Consider the following 13,392-nt stretch of genomic DNA (forward strand, 5'->3'; position numbering starts at 1 on the left):
AGGGGGGCAAAACTGAGTGCGAGAGTGCGTTGGGGGTGAAGATAAGGCGGCGCCTCCGTGCGGGCCGCCGTCCGACGTCACCGCGCTACTCACGTGACTCGCCGCCATCTTGTGCCGGGTCTCCGAGCGCGGAGGCGTGCCTGCGGGAGGTGTGACTCCAGCGAAATTTGGCGGTGGAAACTGCGGGGTTCCCTTTCGCCCCACGATCGCTCCCCAGCCTCCCACGTTTCCGGGGGCCCTCTCCGGCCGAGTCCGCGGAGCGGCCCTGCTGCTGCCGTCGCTGTCCTCGGCTCCCGCTTCCTGGGCTGGGCGGGCCTAGAGCTTCGGCCCCTGAGCGAAGCCGCTTCTCGTGGAGTGGAGGGTGGCGGCTTGTCTTCCTCAGCTCGTTTCAGTTCACTGAGGTTTAATCCCATCACATAGCCGTGAATTGTATCTCTTTATTTACGTGAAAGGATTTCCTACAAAGATTGATTTAAAACAGGCGTCAGCAGGGCATTTACGGTGTTACTTGGCGCAGCGCGTTAGAGCAGAGACTGCCCAGACTATTCTTAGAAAATTACATACCGTACAGTGTTGAAAAATAAAATGTTAGAGACCAGCAGTTTCCATAATGGCTATGTGGCTGGACTCCCATGTAGTTGATCACGGTTACAGTCCCGGACCCGGCGGCTTAAACTCAGGCCGGGTGTGTGTGCATGCGTGCCCAAGATCCCGAGAGGAGAATGGAGAAGGGATTGGCTAGGGGGGGCGGGGGGATTTCTCACTTTCTGTTTGTCTTTCTGGCGAGTGCACGTGCCCTATAGCAAAAACCTTTTAAAAATTTTTTTTAAAAAGTGCTAAGCCGTCATGATATGTTCATAAAACGTGTAAAACTTTTTAAATGTGTGTCTACTTTTTGGAGAAAGAATTATGGTTTATTTTCTCTTTGAAATTTGGTATTGGAGGGACTGGCCAATAGTGTGGTTAAGGGTGCTGGACTCCCACCCACGTGGCCGCCTGCAATTGAGTCCTGGATCTGGTGGCCTGCTTTCTCACTTTCTGTCTCACTCTCTTGCTCTTCCCTCTCTGGTATGTATGTATGTATGTATAAATAGAATAATAGTTAAAATAATTCTAAAAGAAAACCTTTTGGTATTGGGGGGACCGGCCAACAACTCAATGGCTATGTCGCAGGACTCTCCTGTAGTCGACAGTGCCTGAAATCCTGAGAGGAGAATGGAGAAGATACTGCGGCATGGCCATCCCCACCCCCCACCCCTCCGTCCACCCCAGGGGAGGATGATTTCTCTCTCTCTTGCGAGCTCTTTCTCTCTGGCCAGCACACATACCCTATAGTAAAAATCACTAAGAAAAATGTTGGTATTGGGGCCGGCAGGTTGCCTAGTGGTTAAGGACACTGGACTCCCACAAGGCCTACCACAGTTTGAGTCCTGGACTTGGTGGTTTACTTTCTCTCTCTCTGTCTCTCTCTGGTCAAATTAAATATTTTAAAACCAGCGAGGGACAAGATGGGGTGGGGGAAGCACGCAGCCAAGTTCTACATGGGAGTCCAGGGACATAACCATTACACCATCTGCTGGTCTCCACAATACCACTCAAACCAGCGCCCTTAACCACCACCCCACATTCTCTCCTCCTCCGTTTTTTTTTTTTTTTTTTTTAAATCCTTCAATATTTAAACACACAGGAAAACCTAACCCAGGACAGGCCCTAAATCCCTGCAGAAATGATGTTACCTACAACCAGGTATTTCAGGTAACACTTCCAAAACAGGGTTGTCCCAGATAACTTGACACTGTTCACTGCCTTACTCATTTTACCTAAGTTTGAATTAAACCCATAGAATTAGTCTGTGTGGCTCTTGGACAACTAGAGGGCTGTCCATCTCTTCTTTTTATGGGACCTTCTCAAACATCCCTAGCTACCAACCATGAATGTCTGACCCAAGCTGGCCTATGGACATTTGCCTTGGGATGAAAATTAGTCTTTTTTGGGACCAGCGGGTGGTATAATGGTTATGTCACTGGACTCCCTTCTCCTCCATTCTCTCGTGATCTAGGGCCTGCACGCATACGTGCCTGGCACGAGTTTAAGGCACCGGGTTGGGACTTGAACTGTGGTTGACTACATGGGAGTCCAGCGACAGCCGTTACACCAACTGCTGCTCCCTAATAAATTATTTTTTTAAAGGAGGTCTCCCAAACACATAGTTTTAGTCCAGCGCTCTCCTGAGGCAAAGGCCTAAATACTCAGCTATTAGACCTCTTCCCTTGCAAGTTCCAGCACCTCAACTGAACATAACCAGAATGAAATATAGCATCTTCTTTCCCAAGTCTGTTCTTCCCCTTCGTTCCTTATCTTGATAGTCTCACAGCTGACGAACCTCCACGCCAGAAACCTAGGAATTATTCTGAATTCCTCATTTCCTCACTGTTCAGTGGGTGGAATCTTACTTTCTCCAGTTTTCATGCATGGCCTTTCTTCACCATTCTCATCACCTTGTTTGAAGTGCCCTTGTTTTATGTCCCAATCTGTTTTATGTGGCTGTAACACAATACCTGAGCCTGAGTAATTTATAAAGAACAGAAATTCAGGCCAGCCATAGTGGCAGAGTGATAACCCAATGCTCTGAGATGCTGAAGCCATATGGCAAGGCCCTGGGTTCACCCGCCAAGGTCTCCCTGTCTCATATGCAAGCCCATGATCCTGACCGGATGAGGTTTGGGGTGGGGCGGGGAGATTGCTGTTGAAGGTGCCTGTCTTCTTCTGATTCTCTCGTGGAAGAAATAAACGTTAAAAAAATCCCCAAAACATAAATTTATCTTTTACAGTCTGGAGGTCAAGAAGTCCAAGATTGAGGCACAAGCAGGCTTGGTTGCTTGGTGAGGGCTCTTCTCCACTGCCAGGATCCTCTGCAGGGGAGGAATCCTGTGTCCTCACATGGTGGAAGGGCACAGGAGCTGAATGCTGAAGTCCCTCTTTACAAGAGCTTTCGTCCCAGACACAAAGGCAGCTTTGGGATCTAATATCTTTTTTTTTTTTAACTTTTATTTTTTTTTTTGGAGAGGTTTTTGCCGTAGGGTGCGTGCGCTCGCCAGACAGACAGACAGACAGAAAGCGAGAAATCACCCCCCAGGGGGGATGGTCACGCCGCAATCCCTTCTCCTCCATTCTCCTCTTGGGATCCTGGGCACGCACGCACACGTGCCTGGCATGAGTTTTAAGCCACCGGGTCCGGGACACGAACCGCGGTCGACTACATGGGAGTCCAGTGACATAGACATTACGCTAACTGCTGGTCCCAGGATCTAATCATATTTTAAAACTATCACATTCATCATTAAATTTCAACACCTGAAATTTATGAAGAGACGTTCTTACCATAGCACTCCTATCACTGCAGTTACTGCAAAGGCCCCCCCTCAAGTGATCGCCCCACATCTGGTTCTAGCTCCCTTTCCCCACCCATTCCGATCTATTTTCTGTATGACTACAAGGACAATATTCTGTCACAAATCTGAGCATGTTATTTCCCTCGCTTTATATCCCTCATTGACTCTCCTTTGCCTTCTGGCTAAAAACCCAACATTTTGAGCATGATACAAGACCCTTAGTGAGCTGTCCATGGCTCAAGCTCCCTTAATTTTTACTTTTCTCCTCTCAAACCTTGCATCCTTCTCTTAGTTTTTGTGTATTACAAAATACCTGAGCCTGGGTAACTTCAGTATCTGAGGACCTAGCTTCTGCTTCTAAGATGGTGGCTTGAAGGCTGCTTCATCTGGAGTGGATGCTATGTCCTTATGTGGACAGAAGGGTAATGGGACTGTTTCCTCCAGCACTTAAAAAATTTTTTTAAAAGTTTCTTTCATGAGAGAGAGAGAAGACAAGCACCCACAGTCAGTTCTCATGCTGTGACCCTTCTCCCCATCAACCTTTCTCAGCCAGCCGGGGTAACAGGCATGTGCACACTCACCCAGCATGTACGGTCTGGCCAGGGAACCGAGCACTCATCTTCCATGGCTTCCAGCGTTGTAGAGCATCATGCTGCCACTGTGCCACCACAGTCGGGCCCTTCTGGCACTTCAGTAAGGGCAGATCCATTTGTGAGGGCAGAGCCCTCATGACTTCAGTTTCCCAAATGCCCTCCCTCTTAATACTCTAACACTGGGTCTTAGATTCCAGCATATGAACTTTGGCAGGACACATACATTCGAAACCTAGCAACCCCAATAGTGAATTGCAGTTTCCAGAATACGCAGCTCTTGCCTTCCTGTTTATCTGATTTGATTCATCCTTCGAACTCAGCTGTCACCTCCTCCAGCATGCTATTTCTCACTATTCTCCAGCCCATTTAGATTGATGCCTCTCTTACCTGCTGGCATGGTCCTCTATTTTTTTTTTTTTTTAAGAGAGATTTTTGTTATAGGGCACATGCGGTTACTGGAGTGACAGAGAGACAGAAAGCAAGAAATTACCTCCCCTTGGGGGGTTGGGATGGCCACACTGCCAACTCTTCTCCTCCTGGGATCTTGGGCACACATGCACGCACACCCCGTGTGATTTTTGAAGCAACCAGGTCCAGACTTGAACTGTGATCAACCACAGGGGACTCCAGTGATGTAACTGCCACACCATCTGCTGGCCCTAGTCCTCTATGCTTAACCCTCATTATATTGTATTGTGATTATTTTTCCTGTGTCTCTTTCAGGGAGATGATTTAATATTTCTCTCTAGTTTCAGCTTTTTTTTTTTTTTTTTTTAAGAATTAAAGTTTAACTTTATTTTAATTTGACCAGAGACAGAGTGAGAAGGAAGAGAGAAAGTGAGAAAGCAAGCTGCCAGGTCTGGGACTCAAACCAGTCATCCATGTGGAGTCCAATGCCTTAAACCCCATGCCACCTGCCGGACCCTAGCTTCAGTTTTTTTTTTTTTTTTAAAGAATTATTTTATTCATTTATTTTAATTTGATCAGAGAGTGACACAGAGAGAGAGATAGGGAAAGTGAGAAAGCAAGCCACCAAGTCCAGGACTCAAACCATGGTCGACCATGTGGGAGTTTCCAGTACCTTAACCACCACACCACCTGCTCGCCCCTAGTTTCAGCTCTTAACACAGCATCTTAGGCTTAGCGTCTAAGCATTCGGTAAATGTATGTTAAATGGAAAAATGTTCTCTCAGCTGCCAAAATAGCTCAGACCATACTTCTTAGAATTTTTTTTAAGGGATTTTTTTTGCTATAGTGCATGTGTACTTACGAGAGAGACAGAGAGACAGAAAGCAAAAAATCACCCCCACCCCCACCCTAGGGGAATGGTCATGTGGCAATCTTTTCTCCTCCAGTCTCCTCTTGGAATTTTGCACACACATGCTATAGCAAAAATCTCTCTCAAAAAAAGAGAATACATATATATATATATATATATATATATATACACACACACACACACATACACACATACATACATATATACACACACACACACAATATATATTCTTTAGGAAGAGCTGAAATCTGACCTAACAATTACCGATTAGAAAGAATTACCCGGGCGCGTGTGTGCACGTGCGTGCACGTGCCCAAGATCCTGAGAGAATGGAGAAGGGATTGCGGCATGGCCATCCCCCCTGGGGGGTGATTTCTCGTTTTCTGTCTCTCTGTCTCTGTCTGTCTGGTGAGTGCAGGCGCCCTATAGCAAAAACCTCTTAAAAAAACAAAAAAAGAAAAAGAATTACCAATAATTTAAAACTACCTAATGCCACATGCTTAGGAGGAAAAGGAAAAGAAACTGTAATTGTTACCTCAACAGTCCTGACAGCAGTCTCCTTAGTTTTCAAAATGACAGTTCTTTGTCATTCCTCCTTTACTGGCACTTTATTATTATTTTAAAGAATTCTTTTATTTAACTTTAATTTGACCAGAGAGGGACAAGTGAGAAAGCAAGCCGCAGGTCTGGGACTCAAACTGCAGTCGGCCATGTAGGAGTCCAGTACCCTTAGCCACCATGCCATCTGCCAGCCCCACTATTATTTTATTACTAAAGGGCACGTACACTTGCAAGAGAGAGAGACAGAAAAAGACAGGAGAGAAAGCAAGAGAGAGAAAGAGAAAGCACAATGTCATGTCACAATCCCGTCTCCATTTCTCCACTCTGTCAGGATGTTTGGCAGGTACATACACATGCCTGGTGTGTTTTTTAAGCTGGCTGGACCAGGACTCAAACTGCAGTTGGCCATGTGGATCTGGTTCCTTAACCACTGTGCTATGGGACTGACTCATACTAGAACTTTGGATCTCTGTGTTCACATTCCTTAGACTAATCCAGTAATCACTGCGTTATCATCTGCAGTTACATTTTTAAAAAAATCTATCAACTGGGGGGCCAGCAGGTGGTGTGGTGGTTAAGGCAGCTGGATTCCCAACATGGTTGACTATGGTTTGAGTCCTTGACCTGGCAGCTTCAAAATCATGTCAGACATGAACATTTTCATGCCTCCAAATCCCAAGATTGGAAGAGAAGGGTTTGTGGTATGGCCATTCCCTGTGTGTGTGTGTGTGTGGGGGGGGGTGGTGGTGGTGGTGGTAGTAGTGGTGATCTCTCATTTTCCCTATGTCTCTGTCTCTCTCCTCTCCAGCGAGAGTATGCACCCTATGGCAAAAATCTAAAAAGACATAAATAAAATCTAGCTAGCATAGTGGTTAAAGTTGTTAGAACCCACATAGATGATTGTGCAGTTCAAGTCCCAGACCCAGCAACTTGAAAAACACTCCGGGGGCATGTGCATGCACGTCCAAAGTTCTGAAAGGAAAATGGAGAAGAGATTGCAGCATGGCCATCCCCATCGAGAGTACTTTCTCACTTTCCTTCTCTCTCTGGTGAGAACATGTGCCCTAAGGCAAATTTAAAAATAAATAAATAATAAAATAAAATCTATCAATTCCCTGGCCCCCACCCAATGTGTGAAGGATTAAACACAATCAGGCATCAATATTTATTAACACAAGACAAAGAAAACACATTCAATGAGTTAATAGAACACTGTCCAGCCAGACATTATATTTAAAAATGTATATCTAGTCTAATTTCAAATAAATAAAAAAACTTTATACATAATTACACAGTACTATTTGAATTTGACACGGGTAAATATCTTGACAGAAAGTAAACAAAACAGCATTTAGGACTAAAAAATTATTCTTATATCTTTACAATCTCTTCCTCTGGACAAACAACATGGCCCATCTACATATACCTAAACCAGAAATGTTGAATGGATGATAACGAAAAGGCCTATTGTGTATTTGGAGTACTGCAGCATCTTGCTCCAAATACTCTTGCTTTTACATCAAGGCAGACAACAAAAACAACACTAAGGCATTGATCATGGAGTTTGAGGGTGAGGTGGTAACTCCTCATTGCTTTAGTCTAAAAGATTCCTGGATATTCAAGGAAAGTAATTTATTTGGCCAAGATATTGAGCACCATGCCTGGGGCAGAGACCTTTAACAAAAATCCTAAGGCCTCAGGCCCTTTGTTGATTCAACAAAAGCTTTTAGCAAGCACTGCCCAGGGACTAACATAGGGAGACACACTCACACAGTCGAGACAGGCAGTGGTCCCTAAACAGCAGGGCTTCGGGAGGACAGGGCCTGGTACAGGGAAGGAGTGAAGACTGTGTGGATTCCCTGACGCTGGTCAGTATACTGGTATTCCCAGGGTGTCACTGACGGAAAGGATGGTGTCTGTGCAGCTTGAAGAATCCCCAGGGCCTAGGAATCTTCTTGAAGCAGACCCTTCCTGATCTAGCTCAGTTACTTCTGCTGAGAACCAGAAAGAGATTCAGAAATCTTTTAGACCAAGGAATTTCTCTGAAATGAGATGGAGCTTGCTGTTTATTTTTTTCTGCAGGTATATTTCCCAGACAGAACATGTTCCAGAGTATTGGAAAGGCTGTGTTTTCGTCAACCATGACCTTTTGGACTTGCCTTGGGAATCAGTTCTGTTAAGGGTTCCACTTAATGTGGAAAGAGCAAGAGCATGTGTCACAGGACATTTTCATACTCAAAACTGTGACAGACTAAGCCTTAATCTGCAGATGATCCTACAAACCCCATCTAAGCTAATGACTGGACCGACCCTCTTTCCTTTCCTTCCAGAGGACACCTAACTAGGCAGTCCTGCAGGGACAGTTCTTAGCCCTCTTTCTTCCACTAGCATACTCTGCAAAAGATCAAAAAAGCAGCCACATGGCCGCAAGCAAACAAAATGAAGAAATTAGAGACCTGAGGAACCACCAAGATGGATAATCAGCCCCCAAACTGGCCACACTCTGAAATTAGCGGAGTGTTTTACTTGAAGCAATGGGTAGAGATCTACACTGTTAAATATGGTAGCCACTAGCCATGTTGGGCTACTGAAGACTTGAAATACAGTTAGTCTGAATTGAGACGTACTATACACTAGATTTTAAAGACTTAATAAGAAATAAAAATAATGTAAAATATCTCAACTTTCATATTAATTTCATGTTGAAATGATAGTATTTTTTTATATACTGGGTTAAATAAAATATATTAAAGTCAATATCACTTGCTTCTTTTTACTGTTTAAAGAATGGTTACTAGACACTTTTAAACTGCAGATATGGCTCACATTTATAGCAGACAATGCATCCCGGTAGATGCTCACAGTCTAACTTGTGTTAGTAAGAATTATGACACAAGATAGAATCTGTCTATACTTTTCTCTTAGAATTTGGGGATTGTGGATATAGAACTATTTTAATCCTCAGGTTCCCATTTTGTTTAGGGAGTCATTAAAAGTTGTAAGACAACTGCTTTCCAAATAATCAGGCTGTTTTCTCTGCCAAACAACGCTAGACTCTGGGGTTTCTTGTTTGCCCAGTTTAGGTGCTTTGTTCCTGTACATTCTAGAGCCTTTCCCCATGAAGTGTAAATGAATCCCACCCAAAATGTTGAAAAAGAGATCTGGAACTGAGAAATGTCTTGAGGTTTATTCTCTGGAGAATGAGCTGGGAAGAAAAGAGGATTATGTAAAAGGGAGTCACAAAGCGGCTTTGAGTCATGAGACTCTGTAAGGGCAGCCCAGGGGTGCCCCCATAGTGAAGGGTCTGGTCTTTGCACTATAAACCTTATTTTCAGGGTAATTACAAGTCTTAAAAATTGTTTAAAAACATATTTAGTTTACATGATGTTACAGTGGGGTAAATAATATGTATTATTAAAATAGTCTAAATAAATATTTACACAATAGACCAGAGTGGGTCAAAGAGAACCATTCTGATTTAACGAGTTAACTCTTTTCACTTTTGAGGTTTTTTTTTTTTTTAATTTTTAAAAATATTTCTGTAAGAAAAAAATAATAAAATTCAACTATATTCAAATACATGAAGTATCAGACCAAAGAAAGGAAACCGAGCCAGAAGCCAAACTCGATCCCATACTCAGTCTGCTTGGCCTGTTGGGCACCAGAGTTATTTCAAAAGAGTTTCTTGCATACATCCGACTTCCCCTGTTTCAGCATAAGCCTGACTATTTTGGCAACCCAAAGTGGTCAGTTTTGAGCTGTGTAGTTATGTGGTCTTAAAGTTTCATGCGATGGTTGATCCCACTGCCTTCCCAGCTTATCATTCTTGTTTTTAAACTCCCTGCCCTCACAAACTGGAAGAACAGAGGACACTCTTCAGTTTTCAAAAAAGCAGAAGGTCTATGTTTAAACTGTAGACACAGTTTACAATGGGTCTGGAAAAAGAGGAAATTCTAAATTCTTATGTAGTCACCCTAAATTTGAAAGATAAGTTTCAACACTGGGGCAAGAGTGAGTTCCTTAGAATAGGGTGGGATCTAATGAATCTTAGCTTTTTCTTAACAATTTGATTTTTAAACTGAGATTTTCAGCTTATAGAAACAAGCTGAATTCTTAGACGCTTAAGCTGATTCTGGGAATGCAAGCTTTAAAAACAAACATAGGCAGCTTTAGTTTATAAAATACACCAGCCAACAAAGACATAGAACGATGTGCAGCAAAATCTGCGAACAATTTGCATGTTTTAGTTACCTAATCAATTACACTACATTAAGAGAATATTGAAATCCCCTCAAAGTAGAAATATTTCTACTTTGGTTATTATAATCATACAAGCCAATTCTTCAATTCTTTAGTTGAATTATGTGTAGTCCTATTTACATGTTTAAAACACTGGTCAAATGTTTTACAGTCAAGAATTCTGTATATAAAGTAATTCTCGTATTCAGTGGGTTATCTGAGTCGCATGGGTTGAATGAAAGTAAGCCAAGTAGTTCCGTGTTAACAAAACCCGCAGGACATCTAGCTACAGTAAAATGGCAAAATACAGTACAGAGCGGGGAACTGTAACTCAGACTACCCCCTTTCATATGAATTCATTAAACTCCCTTATAAAATTCTAAAATGGCATTAGATAAAAATACAAGTATGTACAACAGATGAAAAAAATGCAACATGCATGTAATTCCTTCAGGAACGTGCAGCTCCGGCTACGCCAAAGCTCGTATCTCAGAGGCTGTGAACATTTTTTTCGTTCACCACCACAGCAGTCCCCTTTCCTCTGCTGCATGTTGCAGAATCCCGCAGGATGAGATGAAGGATGTAATGTAGCCATCTCAATTTATTTCACATCATTTGAAAACTTGCTCCTAGCCACGGGTCTTCTTCACTGTATGGTTCTTCAGGATGGCCCGTCAATCCCCAAAGGCTGGCTACATGTTGTAAGCCACATAGATGGGGTCTAGCTGGTCAGCTAGGAAACTGTCACGTAGGTGCATCCTCTGCTTCTCTCCTCTGGAGTTGATTGGGATGACACCAGGGTCCACCACAACCACAACGCCAACGATGAGGTAATGCTCTTCCAGGACCACATTGGTCACTAGAGGAACCAAGTCTAGGGCCTCCTGTTCAGAGCCACATAGTTCCACAACCACCACGAGCAAGTTGGTCCACGTGAACACGGCACTGAAATTTCAACGGCAGTCAGTTAACATGTCAGCGCATTCAATGTCTGCCCAAGAATTATGCCCATTTCCCTGAGAAATGCCTTTTCTCCGGATCCCAAAAGATCAGCAGGCATGTGTGTACTAAATAACCTTGCTCCAGGGATCACAGCTGATTAGCTAAGCCACCTGGAGCCCTCTGGGAATTTGGAAGTGGGACTGAAAGTTGTTAGCTGGTCACCTGAACTAAGGACATGTAGAGCTGAAAGTTCCGCGATCGGTGGGAGTGCAGTGAAACAAAGAGAAATTCTGTCTCTCACTTAAACTTTTTTTTGAGGAGAATTTGTGTTATTTACAACATAAGAGTTTTGACTATGGTAATATTCTTGTTTGTTTTTTTCCTCTTAGGTTTGCCATATGGCACCTGTGCTCATTGGCGAGAGATAGAGAGAGGGAAGGTGAGAAATCACTCCATGGGGGGGATGGCTACACCACAGTCCCTTCCCTTCCATTTTCCTCTCAGAGTTTTAGGCACATACTCATATGTACCCGGTGTGATTTTCAAGCTACCAGGACTGGGCCTTGGACTGCACAGTTGGCCATGTGGATCCAGTCACCTTAACTTCCATGCCACCTGCTGGCCCGGGGAGAGCTGAGGTTTTTATTTTTTTTTTTTAAAGGTTTTTGCCATCGGACATGTGCAGTAGCTGGAGAGAGACAGAGGTAGAGAGAAGGAAAGTGAGAAATCACCCCCTGGAGGTGGCCACAACACAGTCCTTTCTTTTCCAGTCTTCTCTCTGGATTTTAGGCATGCACACACTTGTGCCTGGTGTGATTTTCAAGCTGCTAGGTTTGGGATTTGAACTGTAGTTAACCATGTAGGAGTCCATGACTTTAAAACTACACTACCTGCTGACCCTCAGAGCTGAGCTTTTAAGCCAGGTCTTTTAACTTTAAAGTCATGGTTCTTTCCACCATACTACACTGACTTCTTAGAGGCAGACGACCTGCTAGTCCCCCTTCCTGTTATGAGTCCATCACTGAATGCCAGTGCTCCACAGTGTCTCTGTAGCCCTGTCTGGCTCCTGTGACTACCCTACCTGGCTACGGCTGACTGCACGCCCAAGAATCAGTCAGTTTATGTCCTTCCTCCCCCAGGAGTTCTATGTCTGTGTTCTATGTTCTGTGTTTGACGGATTAGATCAGCTTTCATGATGACGACAGCTGAGGTGGGAAACACGGTCTGTGCTAGGGAATTTACCATTCAGCAATGCTCCGGTGGATCCGAGACACTGAGGTCTCAATGTCAGTCGGGTGATAGCGCAATCCTCTCAGCTCCAGCGTTTCATCCAGAGCTCCCACCACATATAATGCATCATGACGCTCTGATGGAAAAGGAGTCGACACACATACTGAGTGTGACACGATGGTAAAGACTGCCTGTCACCTGGCTCCACCCCTTCCCAGCTGTGTAACTCTGGGCAAGTTCCTTAGGGCTCTGAGTCCTGCTGCTCCCCCATGAGACTGAGATAGTAAGGAACCTGCTGTGAGGATTAAGTGAGCTAATCCACACAAGGTAGTAAATATATGTTAAATATGTACACTGTATTAAGTGCTAAGCCCGGCGACAGGAGTGTGTGTGAGGTGCAGGGGGATGGGGAACACTCACTGGGCCCAGACAAGAGTTCAAGGAAGGCCTTTAGAAAAGCTGAAACCAGGGCTGAGCGTTGAAGGGTAAGTAGCAATTAACCAGAGGATGATGATTGGGGGCGGGGAGGAGGAAGGAAATAAATTTGAGACAGAGAAAATGAAAATGTTGTTTCTGGATCTCTTCACAGAATCCAGATATTAGGAGTAGGATTAGAGAATGCAGAGACTTGTCGTGGTTATTAACAGGTTTGTAATCTGGCTAGGACACAGAAGAGAGAGCATGTTACAGTATCTTTTGGAAAAGGTAGATTTCTGAAAAATTTAGCATAACAAAGTGATGGAGAGAAGCTGATGGAGAGAAGAGATCAGAAGTCCAGCAGAGGTTGCTACCCAGGAAGGGCTCATTAAGACTGGTAACAACAAAAACACCAGAAACACAGCTGTTAGCGATGAAATGAGTGCTTTCTCTGTGCCGGGCACTGTTCTAGGCATCTAACCCGATTATGACATGTAACCTCACGTTTCCATGAGGGAGGAAACAGTCACTGCCATTGTGGTTTTCTGGTAAGAAACAGAGTTAAGTGATTGTTCACGGTCACACAGCAAGTGACAGAGGTAGGCTACAAACCAGGGGATCTGGTGAGGGGTGTCACCCTCTTGCCTGGTGTGATCCCTGCCTTCCCCTGAAAAATGGGGCAACTATGGACACTGATGAGTAAGGAACAGATGTGAGGAACTAAGGAGAAATGGCATGG

The 13,392-nt window shown here is 44.1% G+C and overlaps 2 protein-coding genes and 1 long non-coding RNA gene across 6 annotated transcripts in view; 1 reads left to right on the forward strand and 2 right to left on the reverse strand.

Moving 5' to 3' along the window:
* ATF1 (activating transcription factor 1) overlaps nucleotides 1-212 on the reverse strand; it is a 55,672-nt gene extending 55,460 nt beyond the window's left edge. The window contains exon 1 of one of the 3 annotated variants that reach the window (XR_003547856.1): nucleotides 94-206. Coding sequence is in view for 2 of the 3 variants with exons in the window: in XM_006168158.3 (XP_006168220.1) it covers nucleotides 94-108 (15 nt within the window). In the remaining variant the exon portion in view is untranslated. Of the gene's footprint in view, nucleotides 1-93 lie in introns of all 3 variants that reach the window. The other 2 variants (XM_006168158.3, XM_006168163.3) reach the window with 2 other exon arrangements.
* A 6,979-nt stretch (nucleotides 213-7,191) lies between these two features.
* Nucleotides 7,192-9,110, forward strand: LOC106733870 (uncharacterized). The gene is made up of 2 exons (XR_001369724.2): nucleotides 7,192-7,693; nucleotides 7,908-9,110. It is a non-coding gene; the product is annotated as an uncharacterized LOC106733870 (long non-coding RNA).
* Nucleotides 7,585-13,392, reverse strand: part of DIP2B (DIP2 acetate--CoA ligase B (putative)) — a gene marked incomplete at its 5' end in the record, with an annotated part of 144,588 nt that continues 138,780 nt past the window's right edge. For both annotated transcript variants that reach the window (XM_014584082.2, XM_014584081.2), the window contains 2 exon segments: nucleotides 7,585-11,009; nucleotides 12,249-12,372. In XM_014584082.2, coding sequence (XP_014439568.1) covers nucleotides 10,757-11,009; nucleotides 12,249-12,372 — 377 coding nt within the window.

This window comes from Tupaia chinensis, unplaced genomic scaffold (assembly GCF_000334495.1).
Source record: "Tupaia chinensis unplaced genomic scaffold, TupChi_1.0 Scaffold145652_1, whole genome shotgun sequence".
Taxonomy (NCBI): Eukaryota; Metazoa; Chordata; class Mammalia; order Scandentia; family Tupaiidae; genus Tupaia; species Tupaia belangeri.